Source organism: Fringilla coelebs, assembly GCF_963513975.1.
Source record: "Fringilla coelebs genome assembly, chromosome: 3".
NCBI lineage: Eukaryota > Metazoa > Chordata > Aves > Passeriformes > Fringillidae > Fringilla > Fringilla coelebs.
This window is the reverse complement of record NC_140030.1, coordinates 56,308,741-56,328,068: the sequence shown is the minus strand read 5'-3', so window position 1 is coordinate 56,328,068 and position 19,328 is coordinate 56,308,741. Positions and strand designations below refer to the sequence as shown.

Below are 19,328 nucleotides of genomic sequence, written 5' to 3'. Positions count from 1 at the left end.
AACAAAGACAGCATAGAAGCCAATGTGGAAAATGCAGATGTACATGTGCAGCAAGCAAACCAGCAGCTGTCAAGAGCAGCGAACTACCAGGTAATGCCAGTTGTGTGAAACTGTCCTGCAGTAGTCCTGACTTACACTTTCAGATTTTGCCTAGCAAGTTCGTCAAGGCTTGAAGACTTAAAGGTTTATGTTAGACTACAATGGTATTTCTAGGTCAATATAAAATAAGTGAGTGACTTCTGAAAGCTTTGTGTTTCCTGTGAGGCTGTTTCCAGCCAGACTGTTTCAGTATCTTCAGAGATTCTGAGACCACCTGGAGTTACACCTTTACTTAAAACAAACAAAAATCCCAAAACCAACAAAAAAACATTACACGGAGACTCCTACTTTTATAATTCAAAAAGTTAAAGGTCCCTGTATATGGGAGAGCAAGCCTTTGGAGATCACTGGAGGAGTAGGGAAGATAGTCAGGAAGATGTGGCCAGTTAGTACCAATTTTTGCTGTCTAAAATCTTCCCGATGCTGTATATATCCAGCTTTTTTAACTTGATACTTTGATGCTAAAAACATTTTTCAAACTGTCAGACTTTTTTGAAAAGACCTTTATTACCTTTAAATGCCATTTCTTTATAATATTTTTGGAACTTATTAGAAATAATCGTATTAGTAATTAATCTTCCCCTTTAAGTTAGAGTTAATCCTTAGACTTTCTTTTAAAAATCCTCTTACGTGTGTTTGTAGTAGCTAGGGCAGTAAATGGGTGACAGAAAGACTGCCTGTTGATTTCAGAAGTAGGAGAGGGTGCATCCTTGAACTGTATTCTCAGTGGGACTAATTGTCACATTAAGTATGTTTGATGATTCCTATTTTGATACTTTAAAAATTCAGGAAAAAAAATAATAGCAGCCAAAAATTTCAGTGTAAGGTATAAGTTTTCTAGTTGAAATTGAAAATGAAAAGCTTCATGATTTATTTTGAGGAGGAAAGGGCCTTCTGATCTCAGAGGAAGGTTGTCAAGACTTGACAAGCTTCTGTTCAGTGGGTCTTGCAGGAGGCACCAAACACTGCAGAGTTGCTCTGTGTTTGGATGAAAGGACTGTGTGGTTTCTTTGGATTTGATTTCCTTTGCTTGAAAACTTATCCTTGTTCCAAGGTGCTGAAAAATTTCAGCAATTATTGTATCTGGCCTAACCCTCTCAAGGAAGTGTTAGAGGCCCAGGTGTGCTGGGAGGGACAAGGCTGTTGATACTCCTACAGCTCCTGTTTGTGGTTTGATGAGCTCTGTATCACTCATCTGCCCTGTGGAGTGCATTCATACAGCAGAGCAATATGGGGAAAGCCAGGCTGCTTCAGCACTTGTAGAAAGGATGATCAATTTTATGTTGAAATAAGTTAGCCATGCCTTGCTTAAGTAGTATTACAGGGGAAATGTTTGACTTCAATGCATTTCTGGTAAGAGGAGGGTCAGCAAGATGCAGAAGGAAGAGATTGTGAGTGTAAAGAGATAATGGACAGAGGAGGAAGATACTCCAGCAAGCTGATTGAATTCTAGCAAATAAAACAATGAAATGAGGAAATCTTAGCCTGATGGTGGGAGAAGTGGCAATGAGACAATAAAACTAGAAGAGAATTGTTATGAAATGTGGTGGTCTGGCTATTACTTGTCAGAGAACTGACAGCCTCCATGAAGAATTGCCACAGATGTTGTTCTTCAGAGAGAAAAATTTAAAAACCCCAAAACATCAAAACCACCCAGGCAGAAGAACTTTTTCCCAGTACAGCACAGACTGGCTTTACTTCTGGGACTATGGCCTAGAATCCCAAGGTCTGAGTTGTTATTCCTTGGCTATTAGCAAAAGCCTTAGAAACCTATTTGGTAATTTTCTTCCATCCTCTGAAGGAAACCTTCAGATTCTATACCCTTCAGGTAAAGGATGAAAGACTGCTGCTGCTCTTGAGTGCTTTGGTTATCTCAAGTTATAGACCTATATGGGAAATGTGAAAGTTCTCAACATGCTCGTAATTTGGACTTTACTGTAATGACATCTATTTAAGTGGGTCTTTAGTCATGTCTCTTTAGATTTTTTTGTTTGTTTTCTTTAAGAGCAAGTTCTACCTAAGAAACTTGGCAAAAACACCTTTAAAATAACTGTAAATAGATACACAGCAGCCCAAAATTGTAGTCCATTGTTCCCTTCTGTATATACATTGTCTTTTTTTTTTCCTAGCAGACTGTTTCTTCTTTCTCTGTTGTGCAACTGATTGTCCATTTTCCTCTCTATGCTGTCACCTGTGCCCATGTTACTTTCCCCAGAGTTCTGATTACATCCATTCATTACATTACTGTGCTTTCTTTAATTAATTTATTATGTGTACCAGGAAATACCACTGAAATCATTCTGTTGAATAGTATAGCCATAAAGTAATGTAGATAGATTTTTTTCTTCCTTAAGCATCTTTAGATGTCTTGACTATCTTTATATGTAAGAACACAATTTAGTTAGAATGCACAAGCAGTAGGATCATAAAAGCATCTGAATAGTTGTCTGATGTTCTGATGTGGTATAGTTTTCAATCAACTGGTTTTTTTTTCTCTTTTGCCAGCAAAGATCTCGAAAGAAGATGTGCATACTCATTATTATACTTACTGTTGGAGCATTGCTTCTTGGAGTCATCATATGGTTAAGTGTAAGATAAGTCTCTGGAGAAAGCTTTGTAATTTGTATTTGAATTAGGAAATTCATAGTCATGGTTTGCTCATTGTGAAGCTGAGTAAAATAGTGGTTCTGTACTTCATCACACTTACTTTTTTTATAAAACATTTTGTTTCAACCTGAGAAATAATGTTCTCAGTACTGCCATCAGTGTAGCTGCCTGGCCTCTCAGATGTGGGTGCTGTCTTACCAGGAAAATAACAGTCAAGATCATAAACTGTTCCGTTAACTTAAACATGAAACATCTTAAGGTTTAGGGGGCTAATCAGAGTAATGATAACTTGTGTTGACAGGGTGGGTAATTATATTTTGGGGTATTGCTAAATGTTGCTGCCAAAACAAACTCCTGAATTGTTGCTTGAGGCAACGAATTCACATCTCAGAATTTATTTTTAAGTTAGAAATATATTTCTTCTCTCTTTTCCTTCCATCACATTCACCTACCCATTTGATATGGGTGATTCAAGCATAAAACATAGGTTGCTGAAGTTGATGTGATCTCTCTTTTATACCTGAAGCCTGTGAATTAAGCCTTCAGTTTGCTTGAAATCTTTTAAATGTTCCATTTATCTCTATATCTGGCATCAAGTATGGTTATGTCTGGAAGTCTCCTGGAAAGGTAGGGAGGTTGAATGATGTAGTTATGTGAATTTTTTGTTCCAGTCCTTGCATTAAGAAATACTCTTTTATTGCACACATCTGATATCTTTGCATCTGAAGTGTGCACGAGTGAATTTGGTTAGATGAAAATATGCTCTAGTCTGTGGCTTCATAGACTTACTGGGGAAGAATAGAAATTCCCAACTTCCTAGCTGCACTTGAATGTCACTGTTCTGAAACTGCTGTGATTTAGTTTCCATGAGCAGGTGCAAAGTTGTATGTGATGTCTTTCACACAGCTTAAGAAAAGAAGATTCCAAGTTCAATTCCTAGTTCAACACTGGTATTTGAAATTAAGTTAAAATCAGTTGAACTGACTGAAGGCATTTAAAAAGTTTGATGCTAATAGCCTTTAAAATGACCTTTTTTCCTTTTGTGCCATTTTGTACTAATATATTAAAAATGTAAAACCACTTTTTTTGCCAATTAATCTATTTGCCTTTTTACTTAATCTTGATGAACTAATCTGAAAAGTGTACAGATAAAAAAGTCACTTAATCTGTATTTTATAAAGTTCTTCCAAACCAGAATGATAGAGAATACACTGTGTATATGGTGAGCTATGAAATATTATTTGGGAAGAATCTAAATGTAAGCATAAATGAATTGTAACCATGCAACCAAAATAAAGGTCTTTTAAAGAGTGCACTTTTCTAGTAGTTGCTTGTTTTTTCAGAATCCATCTTTAAAAGTACAGCTGTTGTCTTTGCCTTTATGTGAATCATTGAAACTTCTCTGAACAACTCCAGAGAATTTTAGCTCAGCTGGTGAGGTGGCCCCAGGGAATCTCTCTTCCTGTACTGTGCTTAACATTGTTAATGAAAATACTCCTGGATCTTGCATTCCCAGCTAGTGATGCTAATGCCCTGGGATTTTTGGTTTCAGACTACACCAGTCTAAACTAGAACAGCAGTCAACATTTAGCAGGGTAGCTTTCTTGCCAATGAACTGTCTAAAACTGACTTTGGAAATTTCCTGGCTTTACTGTTTGACAAACTCTCTGCGCTACTGCAAACAGGCACAGAAGGATGACCTAATCATATTTGCCCAGGAGAATCTTTTCCCTGTTGCAATAATTCATATCTGTCTCTGTCAGTGACTGATTCCATTGACATGCTGAGGAATGAAAACAGTTTTTTGGCAGCAGAACTTCACCTCTGACTCATGACAGATCAGAAATTCTGTCTGTGCTTGATACTCATTACATTGCATTTGTTCTTTTTTTTTGTTTTCTGTTAGGAGGATTCTCTACTAAAATGCATACCACCTTTGAGAATATTGTTCTTAGGAAGAGGTGGTATATTTACCATCTTGTTTGATTGTTTAGCTTATAAGGGGTGAATACCTTCTTTACTGAGTTTGTCCAGTAGTGACTGCAAGGTGGGATAGCGAGTGCATAAAAGCTTCCACTATGAGGAGCTGGTGAGAATCAAGCTGGGGCAACAGCACCAAATAACTTGGAAATTCTGCAAGTTTCACAGCATTGCATTTCCCAAACCCCTGCTGCAACCTGCGGTCTCTGCTCTTCTGTGTCTGATTTGTGTGCATGTCTTAATTTCCCACATGGAATTGTCTCTTTATTTTCAGAATCATGTGCCTGTTCAGCTGCTCTCTGGTGTTAGTGGTTGGGGCACTCTGAGGGAGAAGAGTGCTGCTGAGAGTGCCTGTGGGTGCCTTGCTTTCTTTCATTCATGATTTACTGAAATAAAACCCTGCTTGTGGTTGCTTGCTCTCAGATGAAAGAATTCTTCCTTGAATCCTATGGAAGTGGGATACTGGAGCTTTATCTCTGGATGAGACAATGGGGCCAGTTCTCAGAAGTCACAGGGATGTTCTGGAAGATATGGTGGCTGCTGCTGCCACCCCAGGGCCTGGTGGGGAGGTCAGTGCTGGAACGTTTACACACAAGCTCTTGTACCTGTTGGAGAGACCAGCCTGCAAGGCCCTAATTGCACATTAAGGATCTTGGTGCTGTTCATTTTCAAACTTGATTAGGCAGAAACAAAGTGCTGGGAGGGGTTGTATTTAGAGTGTCCATGTTGGGGGCATAAATACTGCTTTCTAAGCTGCTCTTAATGGAGCTTCTCTCTATCATTTCTCTCCCCTACATGCATACACTCTTAAATGTATGAAATGCAACTTTCAAGTTTTTAAAGGAAGCTTTGATATCTGTTAAGAACCCAATAAAACATCTGGGTGTAACATGTATGAGTCAATGTTTTTAGAACAAAGATTTTGGCTGTTCTGAATTATCCATCAATATCTGTCAGATTAGGAAGGCCAAAAAATGCAATCAAAGCACCCTTCATTTTACTCAAGGAACCTGCTAAGAATAGTTCCTTTGTAGTTATCTTAACCACACACCAGGGGTGTTTTTCTGTTCTTTCTTACTTTTTCAAAGGGCTGAAAATCACAGGGGCACACAGCTTTTTAAAGGTTTTTCTTTTCTTTTTCCCTGCACCCTTTTAAATTGTTCTGGTAATCAGCAGGATATGCAATACTAATACCAAGCTCACTTCGTACCTAGGAGCTTTCTTAAGTCACCTACCCGCACATTGTTTGTGTATTGTTAGCAAGTATGTTTGGTGTCAGAGGGGTGGGCTAGATTTTGGATATCAGTAGTTTGAAACCATGACAAAAAGGAGTAAGGGGTCTAAAGGTGGGGGGAGGGAGGGAGAGAATGACATGATCTGTTAGCAAAGTTGAACCAATACCCTCATAGTTTATCATTGGCTTAGGATGTTTCAAGCACTGTGCTGTTGAGTACCACATGTGAAAGAAACTACTTGCTTGGCTTTTGTTTAATTCTGATTGAACCTTGTTATGATTTCATGAGCACCATTGAGAGAGCAAAGTGCAGAGATTTTCTTGCTGCTGGGTATCAACAGTTGATGACTTTCTGTTTCTTAGGGTATCTGTGGTGCAAAGTGGTGCTTAAGTGGGTACCACACAGCTTTCCCTTTCAGTTTGCAATTAAGTCCAGAGCTCTCACCCAAAGCTGTTGTGGCGTGAGGACTAATTATCTCTGATGAGGTGCCCACCTGCAGAGCCATTCTAGGTGTTATTGCAATAGAAGGGCTGCAAGAATAAATATCTGAAAGCAATCAGCTTCCAGGCATCTTTGTCCTTGTAGGGGTCTCTGAGGGGGCCCCTGATGCTACAGAGGTTTCTGCAGCTCAAGAATGCAGATAACAAAGCATTTACTTAGCTTTGCGTATCCTGATACATGATATCCTTCTATGATAAAGGGAGTTGTGTTTGCATAATACTAAAGAACTCCACAAATCCAGGAATAGCCAGAAAAGTTAGCAAAATCTTCAACTTTTAGAGGCAGAGAGCAACAAATGAGGCTATAACTTGCTTCTCAACTCATTCTCAATTTTTCCTGTTGGCTGTATTGAATGCCTAGTGTGGAGCACAGCTGTAGTGATTTGGTTTGCTCCTATCCCAGGTATCACTCAGAAAGGTACTCAGGAAGGGGAATGCATCACACTTGTGGGTATGGTACAGGTACAGAGGAGGGCCACAAAATGGCTGGAGCACCTCTTTTCTGAGGTCTTAGAGAATTGAGTTTGTTGCCTGGAGAAGAGTCCAGGGAAACTTAATTGTGACTTTCCTGTACTTGAAGAAGTCCTCCAAGAGAACTGGAGGGACTTTTTACAAGGGTGTGTAGTGATAGGACAAGAGGGAATGCTTTTAAACTGAAAAGTGGGTAGGGTTAGACTAGATAAGGAAGAAATTGTTCACAGTAAGGGTGATGAAACGCTGGCATAGATTGCCCAGAATGGTGGTGGATGACCCAGGCCTGGAAGCATTTAAGACCAGACTGAACTGGGCTCTGAGTAACCTAATCTAGTTGAAGATGTCACTGCACATTTCAGGAGGGCTGGACGAGTTTACTTTTAAAGAATCCTTCCAGTCCAAACTATTCTATGATTCTGTATTTGCAAGAATATCCTAAGAAGAAATATTCAGAAGGATAAACGTCTGCTCTTTAATAGTCATATTTCTGTATATGAAAACATCACTTCTTTGCTACTGCTGATAAATATATTTTTCTAATTTAAGACAAAAATAACCTCGACTAAAATGCTTGTTAGCACAAGAAAAATAATAAATTTTGAAACTTTTTCTTTTTATTACTGTCACATTTCAAAATATGTCTTGCATATTTTAAAAATTGTAAAAGGAGAAAAGTGAAAATAAGCACAAAGAAAATTGGAAGTCTCTAGCAGCACATTTCACCCCTCCTTCCTTCTTCAAGATTCATTCTGGATTGAGTTTTAATTGTCTTTTTCCTTTATTTAATGTTTATGCAGAAAAAGTTTGGTCTTTGGCAGTACAGTTTGAAGTCTGAAGAGATAATAAGGGTGGGAAGGAGTAGGCACACTGCATAATCCAGGTAGTATAAATGATAATCTACCTTCCCACCTTTACTCATAAAAGCTGCTGGAGCTCACTGTAGCTGCCAAGTTTGATCTTAGAAGGAAGGACTCCAAGACCCACAGGGAATTCCTCAGCAACAGCTTCAGCTGCTCCCAAGTCCTGCAAGCTGGATGGACCTTTATCTAAAGGAGGTAAGCAGGGACAAGGAGAGGATCTCTTCTCCTCTAAAGGAGAACATCAGCCAGCAACATTGGGAGAGGGTAGATAAATATATTCCTTGCCATCTGCACCATGTTTGCTCCCTTCCCACCCATCCCCTCTCCCCTCTCATCTCTCATCTCTCATAGACACAGATGTTCTCAATGCAGAGGAAACTGAAATGCCAAAATCAGGTCCTTTGTATCTTGTCTTCAAGAACTTCTCTGCCACTGAAATAGGGAGATACCTCATTGTCTAATATTCTGTTCTCCAACAGCTTTTCTTCAATTAGATAAAGAATAACTATTACCTTGGAGATTAGCCACTGTGTTGTCAGGGAGAACTAGGCTGAAGAAGTTTGGGGGATCAGAAATGCATATTAAAATGTAGATTTATACTGTCTTTGGAAGATGACAAAAACAAGTTGAGGCTTTCTTATAGTATATCAGCCATAGTTTTGATGTCTTCAGCAAATCATTATTTAAAATAATAAGAGAACTTTAAATAGAGAATTAGAGCATTTGTCTCTGATTTGTATTGTCTCTGTTAGTGTACAAAGTAGTCTGTAAATTCCCAAGCAGGGACTGCAAGGCTTAAAGCTCTAGGGAAGGGGAGATATCTGCAGCAGTGAGCCACTATGATTCATCTGCGCCACAGCAGCATCCCTGGAAAGGGGCAATCGGGCACCTGAGTGGCCGCACAAAAGAACAGGACATCACTAATTTTCAATTATGTCAGGTCCAAGGAGAAGTAAACAAAGCTGGGGGAGAAGAATATATCCACAAGGAAAGTCATTTCAGCAGCTGTCCTGAAAATCAGCTCTGTCTGTTTGCAGCAGGGGGAGGCCATAGCCCACAGACTCATTTGCTAAGGCCAGGTGTACACGCTCTCCTGCCAGCTGAGGGGGAGGAGGAGAGTTTGGGGCTATTTGGGGAGTTTTGGCTCAGTTGTAAAGGAGGCAGCTCTCATGTCCTAGAAGGGGTCATAAACCATCAAAGACACTTGGACTCATTCCTGAGGCCTTACACCAGAGGTCTGCTCCCTGCTGGGGAGGAGGTGCTTGGGCATTCCTGCATACACTTGAACATATAATAATCCATTGAACTCCATGCTTCCTGGAGCCCCCTCTGGGAGCAGGGTGAAGAGGAGCAACAGAATGCCACTGGATCTATGGGGGTGGTGCCTGTCTTCCTACTTAATGTTTCTCACTCTCTCTTCCATTTCTCTCTCTCCACCTGATATTTACTGTTAAATAAAATCTGTACTATTGACTTTGGCACATGGTCTCACCTGCACTTTGGTTCAGGCAGAGGAATCTCTCTAATAAGCATAATCAGATCTTAGCATTGTGTCAATTCACCCAAACAGGAAGTATTTCTTTTTTTTTTAATAGCAACACTGCATGACTTTTCCTGATCTTGCCTTTTGTACTGGCAACTTTTCCTCTGCTCCAGCCTTTGCCTGGCAGCCTGAACAGGCAGAACCAACTCTGCTTTAAGGCTGTGCCCACCCCACTGTGGGGACTTTCTGCAAATAAGGTCAGTTAGGTTGGCTACATGATTGCTGTACAAGTCAGTAGTTCTATGCTGGGAACAAACATTTTATTCACTCACTGTCAAAGGCATTCAGTGATGAAGCAATTTGACATCAATTCAGAAACTCTCATGAACTTCTCAACCAGTTATAGCCTTGATCTTAGCACACTCTTCCCAGTAAAGAGAAAAATTCAGATTATTCTAGCAGATACTGGAGTGAGATTTTTTTATTTAATCCCTGCAGTTCTAATTTTATGATGGAGCTGCAACTGAAAAAAGGCAAATGCCCAGTGAGCCAAGAATTTCCTTGCAAGACAACTATCCTGTCATCTCCTCTCCCCATCCCCAGTCCCAAATTTACTTCTGAACATTACCAGGACCATAGAAGTTTGACCTCAAGTTTCTTTCCCCTTGGACATAAGATATCCATAAACACTCTAGTTAAACTTCAACTCCTCTGCATTTTAGGTCGAAATTATTTCTCAAAAAAAAAAAAAAAGAAAATTATGAGGTTTATGATTAATCCATTTGCAAACACAGCTCTACAAAAAAAAAAAAGGCTAAGGGATATTTTGAAAGCCATGCACATAGACTAGAAGAGTTCTGAAAACCCAGAAATATTAAAAAAAGACCACAAGACTAAATGAAAGTAAGAAAAATATTTGAGAGGAGAGGACAGGATGAGGTAGGGGAGACAGAAAAGGATCTTTCTATAGCTTGTGCTACAGAGAAGGGCAGAAACAAATGTAACACTGTAGGTCTGAGAAACTGGAGGAGACTGTGGAGGGTTGCAGTGAATAACACTATGCAACATTGTTCTGGGCAATAAATGGTGGCTGACTGTACAGATGTCTCAAATTTTGGAAATTACTCTTCTATGAATAGTCTTCTGAAGCTGACCTTCTCTACAGCCAGGAAAACCATCTTTGCTGTTGTTGTTTTATGGCTTTGGGAGGGGAAAAACAGGAGCTGTTCTGCATGTTGTGTTTCATTTGATTCCTGAGAATTCAGTAGTTTGGTGGAGTCATTTTGGCTATGACTCTAGGGAAGTGGTCAATTCTCTGAACTTTTATTGACTTGCCAGTTATTTTCTTGTTTTCTGGGAGGGCTGCATTTGGAGTAAAAATGCAAGGAGGGCTGGAGCCCTCCAGGACATGTTAGGAAGATTTGCAAAAGGATTAAGAAGACCAAAGTTGTGGCATTATAGTAATATAAAGAAATTGAGATATACAGCCATAATTCAGTTTGGCTATGCATGAGTTGTTATGAGACAAATGTTTGTCAGTATCAAAAATTTAAACACTTAACAAGTCAGATATTTTATTAAATCATATTCAAAATTTCAAGAAGGCACAAATATTTTTGCCTTGATAACATTCTTGAGGTTGCAAAGTCAGAGGGTTTTGTATTTTAATTACTTTTTGTTCATCATTACTTTTATGCCTCATCTCTTCTGCCAGGAAGGTGCTGTTGAAATATGAGGTGTTCCCTATGCAAGTTCATTCATTTGTGCTTTTCAACGTGATTCCTTTGCACCAAAATCATATCTCCAATACTCCTGTTCCATTCTGTTGGGATGTTTCTAACAAGAACTCTGCCCCAAGCTGTGTTCTCTGCTTGTATGCAACAATTCCAATCCCCAAAGGAATGCAAGGACATGACTCTTCAAGACTGATATAATTTGAAAGGTGTGTACAAAATACTACGTCTGGTATGGAAGAGGTAGTAAAATCTTATGCTAATCTGGCTTGCTACTCTTTGATGCTAAGGACACTTTTAATATTTTCATCAGGCAACTGAACTTTTTTATTTTCTTTTTCTTTTCTTTTTTTTTTTTTTTTTTTTTGAGACACAAATTTGAGCTGGCCTTCAGAAATTGTTTTGAGAGGGAGAAGGGAGGAGGTTTCTCAGCTCAGTGCTGTGTCTTTCCTCATTAGGTTCTGCCATGTAGATACACAGAGGATCTTTTGATGAGGTTCTTAACAAAATCAGACCAAAAGCATTTAAGGGAGGCAAAAAGTACAACATTATCAAAAGCTTTACCAGGAAACCATTTGTCTGATAAAATTTTCTTTATCTGGCTGATGAAGAAAAAAAGACCTATGGGGTTTGTAAATCAAAATGAGAAAGGAGAATGCAAATTGTTTTAAAAATCATTTAACCCAGTTCTAACACAAGCTCCTTTTAGGAGTTGCTTGTTTTCTTTTTTCTACTTATGCAGGGTTGCAAAATTTTCCATGGATACTCATTACAGAATACTTCCCACTGTGCTAAGTAGTGCCTAATGACTATTAGTCATTATGGTGCTAATAGTACTGATTTGCTTTAATGGGTGCCAAGGTAACTTGAGTGTTTATTCCATGAAAGGTGCTGTGGGCAAGGGGATGAAGAAGACTTAACAGGATGGCACAGGACTGGGGCTAGTCTGGGCTGCTGCATGGGAGTCATCTTGGATGAGAACAAGTATGTGACAACTGCACCTCTGAATTGTGCTGCTTCTGAGGTAGTGATGGGGAAATAACTTATTTTAAAAATCCAAAAAACCAACAAGGTAAATCAACAAACCCAGAGTGTCAGCTTGAAACTCAGGCAACAGCCTAGCAGTAGAGTCTGAAGGCTGAGCTGCTGTGGCATTCCTACTTAGGCTGTCTTCTTCAAAGAGGATCAGAACAACCTGGACAAGCTCCACACCAATCACTCTATTGATGGCTTTTTTTTCCACCAGATGTAAGAACAAGGTTTTGTGACACACAGTGCAAGATCTGCCCAAGATCTGCAGATGTTATCTGGAAAACCCTAAAGAACTTTTGTTTTAAATTTTAAGTCCAGATGGAGATTTTCTGGAAGAATGAGCAGGTGACTGTGTATAGCCCTTGAGCTGGCAGTGATGTACTTCACAGAGAAAACCCTGACAAGAGGCTGTGAGCAATAAACTAGTAATTTGCAGGGAAGTCTGGGTTTGGACTGCAACCTTACATCCTACCAGGGATAACAAGAGTATGGTGCTAAAATAACACAGATACTCCTGAAAATGCTGAGGAGTCAGAGTCTGGTCTATACTTAGCACTATGAAATTGCAGTACAGCACCCACAAACTAAAATCCATCACATGTAGACCTTCTATTTAATTGAAAACTGAGATTTTGGCTATTGCAACATCAGGCTTGTAAGAATAAAGAGAGATGAATGAAACTAAACAAAAAACTAAGTCATTATGATTTAAAGTCTGTGAAATGCCACTACTTACTGAAAATGACACACTGTGTATCTAGGCTGGAAAGAAGAGGTCAACAACAGCATTGGTATCAAATTAGACTTGTGAGGTTGTGACCACTGATGGATGTGTACTGTGACTGCCTTCTCCAGCTTCCAGAGGGTCTGGGAAAGATGCTGAATTCACTTTTTCCTTGAGAAGCTCTAAAGCACTAAAAGTCCTTGAGGAGTTTCTAAAGCAGAACCATTATGGGTCCAGATATGTGACCTCCAGAGTGTTATGTTGCCAGGAGAAAATGTTGATCTCACTATGGTGATATTTTTCTCCTGCTGATTGAAGAAAAAGGGAAAAAATAAGACAAAAAAACCCAAACTTCTTTTCCTGATAGAGTAGTGTATAAAAATATCACTTGTCTTCAAAATGCTCTATCATAAAGAAATCATGGACTGGGGAAAAACTTTCTATTTACAAGGTGCTTATAAATCAAGCAAGGACCCCAAACTGGTATCACCTGCAGAAAGTGTTGACTACAGCTTCTCCCAGAAGTCCCCACAAATAGTCCGTGGTTATTGAGTTCAGCTGGTACAGCCACATGTCCAAAGGTTGCTCATATAAATCTGAGTTTCAGGCTACAATCTCATGGGTATAGTAACAAACCTGTCATCACCAAAAATTGAAATAACATGTATTCAGGCATTGGATTCGTATTGTGTGCTCCAATGCATGTTTGGAATATTCTAACTTTGGTGAAGTGAGCCCTAATTTGAGAAAGTTTGTGACTAAGAATGTCAGGCAGCTGCAAATCTGTACTGTAGTGCTAATATGGGAGCATCAGACTACTGCTTTTCTCCTGATGTTTAGAAGAAAAATCTGCAGTAGTCTGGAGTTCAACTTTCTCAAAAACTCTAGAAATCTGTCCATCCTATCTACTGTTTTTCTGCAGGACTTGCATAGTGTCTTTGAAAGATGTCAGTGATTTGTAAAATAATATGTATTGGTAACACTGTATCCTCAACATAGCTTTCTTATTAAAAAATAAGAACACAAATGTATAAATAATTCTATTAAAGTAACTCTTAAATAACCAGACTGAGCATCAAACTGCCTTTTCAGTGCTTGGATCCTGGCAGAAGGGACACAGCACAGCAATGCTTGTCTTCTTCCCTGCTGGCAGAGCCAGTTCTACTTTGTCTCATTGTTTCACACTGGAAGTTCCTGCTCATGAGATTTTTTACCAAAGGTTAATACCAAGGGTCAGTCTCTTTCAGCATCACAGCTTTTAGGCTACTTTTTCTATCATACCTGTGGCTTCATTTTTTTTACACTTGATCTTCTCTTTCTGCATTTTTTTATTCCTTCTCAAGGAATATCCCTGGATGTTATTGATCTGATGTCAATAGGTTAATTTGTTAATTTTAGGGATTTTAATTTCATTGCTTTTTGTCATATTCCTTTCACTTTCATAATAAGAGTGCTTGTCATTCTAGGTGGTAAACTTGACAAAAACATCCATGACCATGACAAGCAACTCAACAAATTCAGGAGAAATGTCCAGACATTTTCATGATGGCCATGTTGAACATCATCTCTTGGAAATATTATTTTAGACTCACCGTTGAATCAGCAGGCAAGAATCTCATCCCTCAACCTGTGTACACTTCATAGTCACACATTTATTTATAAACTCCACATTTCAACAGAATTTTCTTTGCTTTAATAGAAGTCATCTTGTGTGTGTAAGTGCCTGAGGGCGGGGATGGGAGTGTTTCATATGCAGGAAAAAAATGTATTGCATCAGTTCAAAGTAAAAAAAAAAGCTCATCAAAATGCTTAAGAGTTTTAGACATGGGTATTTTTTTCCCACCAAAAAACGTCCTCCTTTTCAAAAGAAAGGTTGCTTCTCTTGTTTGCATTAGGAATTTACCACTGATTTCCATGAAAACAGGTTTGGGTTCAATATTTTGCTGTGTCGAAAAATTCCTGAGACATTTTCCTTAGATGGAGTAACTGGGCGAGCTAATCTTAATTTGTGGGAAAGACAGATGTTTCTGTGGTTGTCCAGAAGATGCAGAGATTTGGCAGCCTCTTACTGCTACATTTTTGGGTTTTGTGTGCATTTATAGGCTTGACTGGCTAGGCAGGCTGTTTGCAAAGGGGGTAGAGCATGGAGATGCTCTCCCTTCCTGCAGAACAACACAGGCCCCCCAAAGGCACCAAGTTCCTCCTGCTCGCCTTCTGTTTTGTGTTTGTTCTGCTAATTTTAACATTATAAACAAGAGGGGGAAACTAAACCCCAAGGTCAGTTATACTGTCTGAATCCATCTGTCCAATTAGGAAAAAAAAATAGAGATTGTTCTTTTAGATTTAGAATACTGGATGATGATTGAGCCTTGTGAAGACTGCATAGGAGGGATGCTCTTCATTTTGCAAAAATCACACAGGCTGAAAACATATATCCACCAGCTACTTTCTGAATGAGATTAAGACAGAAAACAAGGCAGTGAGAAGTAAGGGCCAGGAAGTACCTCCCTCCCCTCCAAAAGCAGCCGTGTTGGCTTCCACACATAAGGTGCAGAACATAGTCATGGGCCTAAACTGCTGCTTCCAAGATCAGCCACTTACCACAGCTTTCTAACAGGAGGAATGATGATGGATTAGAGTTAATTCTACCCAAAGGGAGAAGGAGAAAGGAGAAAAGAAAAAAAAAATTGCACTGATAGACATCATAATTGGAAGGCTAGACAGACATCTCTCAGGTTTGATATGGGAAAAAGGTGATCCTGCCTATGAGTCAGGGTTTGGCTTAGGTGGTCTTAGAAAGTTAATGGTTACCTGTGAAGTGCATTACTCAGATAAAGACTTTTAATGAGTTCTGGAAATGTGAAAAGCACTTAGCTTCCTGGTTTTACGTTAGTGAGGGTTTTCCCAGATATTGATAGGAGTTGAGGAGCAAACAGCAAAGATCATAGATCCATAGAATGGTTTGGGTTGGAGGGGACCTTAAAGATCATCTAGTTTTTACCCCCCTATAATGGGCAGGGACACCTGCCACTCGACCACGTTGCTCAAAGCCCCATCCAAGCTGGCCTTGAACACTTCCAGGGATGGGGCATCCACCACTTCTCTAAACAACCTGCTCCAGTGCTTCTCACAATAAAGAATTTTTTTCCTAGTAGGTAAGTATTATATATCTAGATCTCTATATCTAATATCTAATGCTAAAAAGCATTTAAACTATGTCCTGTGTGGCAGATGGACAGACAGCTAGAATCGTAATTAACTTAACAAAGATATATATGAAGCATAAGCAACCACTTTAAAATGGTACTTCATCCTTAAAAGTACATATGTTAAAAGCTATTCCTCCTCACAGAACATCAGCACCAGAGCAGATACGCTCAGTGAAAAGTAAAAAATGTGAAATTAGGTTGAATGCAAATGAAAGGGAATTAATTATTCCCCACACCTGAGGAGACCTGTGTAGAAATGCCAATGCTGGTATCCGCTTGTGGGATTTCCTATGAATCAGTGCCCAGGATTACACTGCACCTAAGTGTGTGTAATCCTCCTTTTGCAGAGGTGCTCGTAAAAGAGGGAAAAAGACAACAACCACAACCAAGGGAAACGAGAAGCTCTTTGCTGTAAAGCCTTCTGGCTTTTCCAACTGGTGTAATAAAACTCTTGCCCTCCAGTTTTCTCTCCCAGGAGAAGTAAGAAGTTTTTATGAACTTGAGTCAAGGTATTTGGAAATTTGGCAACGTCTGCAGAAACCAACCTGCTGATGAGGAAAAGAAAGCTAAATCAGTCTGCTTTTGCCCTGAGCACAGAGCTGGATAAATATTCTTTTTCCAACAATGATTTTATTTTTGTCTCCTCAGGCAAATAATTTAAAACATCAACAGACATGAGTCCAAACTCATCATAAGAATAGCTGAAAGCAAACTAGTCATTATTTGTACTAGTTTGAGATTAACAGAACTTTAAAAATGCAGATTGTAGGTAGCACAGCAAAGATCCAAAACTATCCTAACCTGAGCCAAAGTCAGGCTGAATCAAGAAGGAAAGGTAGAAATGGTTCACCTCTGTACTCAGTGGTCTTAAACTTTGCTTGCAGCTCTGGTGATTAATGTATATCATTTCATAAGAAGAATTTGCATCTCCCCAGTATGCCTATCTGAAAGAAAAACCAACTGTGTCTTCCTCTCTAGTACTCCCTGCAAAAGAAAAGAAAAATTCAAAACACGGGCATAAAATGCATAGAATGAGAACTAAAAAGTTCTAAAAACCTTCATACAATTACTCTGTTTACAGTGATCACTTAAATCATAGGTATTTTCCACTTCAAAATGTAAAAAAAAAAATTCAAGTATTTGGGAAATGGGGCAGGAGAAGGCCAAGATGGGAATAAAACTTAAAAAACCAATACACAACTTCTGCTACATTGCCAATCTCCCCAGTGCATCTTTAATCAGCATTAATAGAATAAGCATGGTGCTTTGTCCTTTCACCTTAGTTAAGGAGGTTAAGACAACAAACACAATTTGAAGTTTTTTTTCTTTAATATATATACTTTAAAACATGTTTAACAGCAGCCAGGTTATCATGTGTGCCTGAGGAAATGTGTGATGCTGACAGAGGCATGGGTGGAACGTGTCCACCTTGCTCTTGAAGCATTGGACTTGGATCAAGACAGAAAAGTTTTCTAACCCCTTCTACCTGTGCTGGCAGTAATGTTCCCTAGGAACCCATCCTGCTGGCTCAGCATTCCAAAGACAACATCCAGTTCAACCCAAAACCTTTCCTGCTCTAAGTTCCCTGTCCACATTGTACACAAACTGGATTGTCAGTGAAGCTGGTTTTATTCTGCATAGGCATTACCCCAATGTAAAAAGCTTCCAGCTGGATCTGCAAGATGCTTCTCTAACCCTTTTGCATTGCATTGATGTCAAAATCTGGATTCATGGAGATCAATCCAATGATAAAAATCATTACATTAAAAAGGTAAATAAAAGGTGATTAATTTACATTTCACAGGTGAGAGCAGAATTCTTGTTGCCCTCCATTAGAAAGATGATGTAGCTATTGGCTATCTACTTTTCAGAAAAAATTTATAAGACTTTGCATTATTTATTAGTATAAAATCAATGTTCAATATTCATTAATTTCCTGCATGGAAGCTAAATTGTGTAAGAGGAAAGCCAGCAGGCAACTAAATAAAAGCATGTCACATAGTACAAGGTGTACATTAGAAATAGGCTGAAGCTTAATCTTTTTATGCCTTTGAGAAATCCTGCTGCCTGCAAATGGACAGGACACACAGCTCTTGCTGGACTGCTCTCTAGCAAGAACACCTCAATGCCAGGATACACCAGCAGGGATAAACCAGGTGATCGATCACTATCCATGATCAGGCCAAATCTTCACCATTAATTGACTCATCAAGGAACAGTAGAGAAGCACACACTTGAAAAACAGCCATCCAGAGGGATCTGGGCAATTTAAATGAGCTCAAGGGAATCTCATGTGATTTAACAATTCCAGGTACAGGATGCTGTATCTGGCTCGAGGCAACGCTAGGTATCAACACAGTTTGGGGGATGAACAGACTGAGGACTGCCCTGCCAAGAAGGACTTGGGGATGCTGGTGGGTGAGAGGCTGGACATGACCCAGCAATGTGCACTTACAGCCCAGAAATCCAGTTGTATCCTGGGCTGTCTCAAAAGCAGTGTGGCCAGCAGGGTGAGGGAGGGGATTCTTTCCTTCTATCTGCTCTGGTGAGACCCCACCTGGAGAGCCGCATCCAGCTCTGAGGTCCTCAGCACAAAAAGGACATCAATCTGTTTGAGAAAGTCCACCAAGCTCATTCAAGGGAGGGAGAACCTCTCCTATGAGAAAAAAGCTGAGAGAATTGGGATTGCTCAGCCTAGAGAAGAGACATCTTAGGGATAACCTAATTTTGGCCTTCCAGTACCTCAAGGGGGCCTACAAGGAAGAAGAAGAGAGACCTCTTACAAGGATATGAAGTGGCAGGATGAGGGAGAATGGCTTCAATCTGAAAGAGTAGGTTTAGATTAAGTATTAGGAAAAAATTCTTCCCTGTTGAGGGTGGTGAGGCACTGGAAGAGCTTGCCTAGAGAAGCTATGGATGCACCATCCTTGGATGTGTTCAAGTCCAGGTTGGATGGGGCTTTGAGCAACCTGGTCTAGTGGAAGGTGCCCCTGCCCATGGTGGGGGAGTTGGAACTAGCCAATCTTTAAGACAGACCATTCTATGATTCTGCAACTTTTTAATCAGTACTTCAGTATATGAATCATGTCATGCAATGGTCTGAGGGAGCAATGGACAAGCTGATATTTAGTAAAGGTAGTAAGAGTTTATAAAAAAGAAAAACACTTGCTAAATCTCTCTGGGCTTGGTTAGGTGACTGCCTTCCTCCAGAAGAGGAGGTTCAGTTCAGAGAAGGTGGCAACCTGATGTCTCCCTGTACTCCTGCCAGCAGCATCACTTATAGGCCAAGATCAGATTTAGAATGATTTAGACTGTGTTTTCTTCATATGTTTGGTCTCCCAATGATGCAGAAAAAATCTGGTGAAGTTGCCAAAGTCTCCTAATGTGAGTTT

General features: G+C 39.6%; 1 protein-coding gene across 3 annotated transcripts in view; it reads left to right on the top strand.

Moving 5' to 3' along the window:
• Nucleotides 1–4,013, top strand: part of STX7 (syntaxin 7) — a 31,289-nt gene extending 27,276 nt beyond the window's left edge. For all 3 annotated transcript variants that reach the window (XM_084202469.1, XM_084202470.1, XM_084202471.1), the window contains 2 exons: nt 8–90; nt 2,605–4,013. In XM_084202469.1, the coding sequence (XP_084058595.1) occupies nt 8–90; nt 2,605–2,697 (176 nt within the window). In that variant the 3' untranslated portion in view covers nt 2,698–4,013. The remainder of the gene's footprint in view (nt 1–7; nt 91–2,604) is intronic.
• The last annotated feature ends 15,315 nt before the right edge of the window (nt 4,014–19,328 follow it).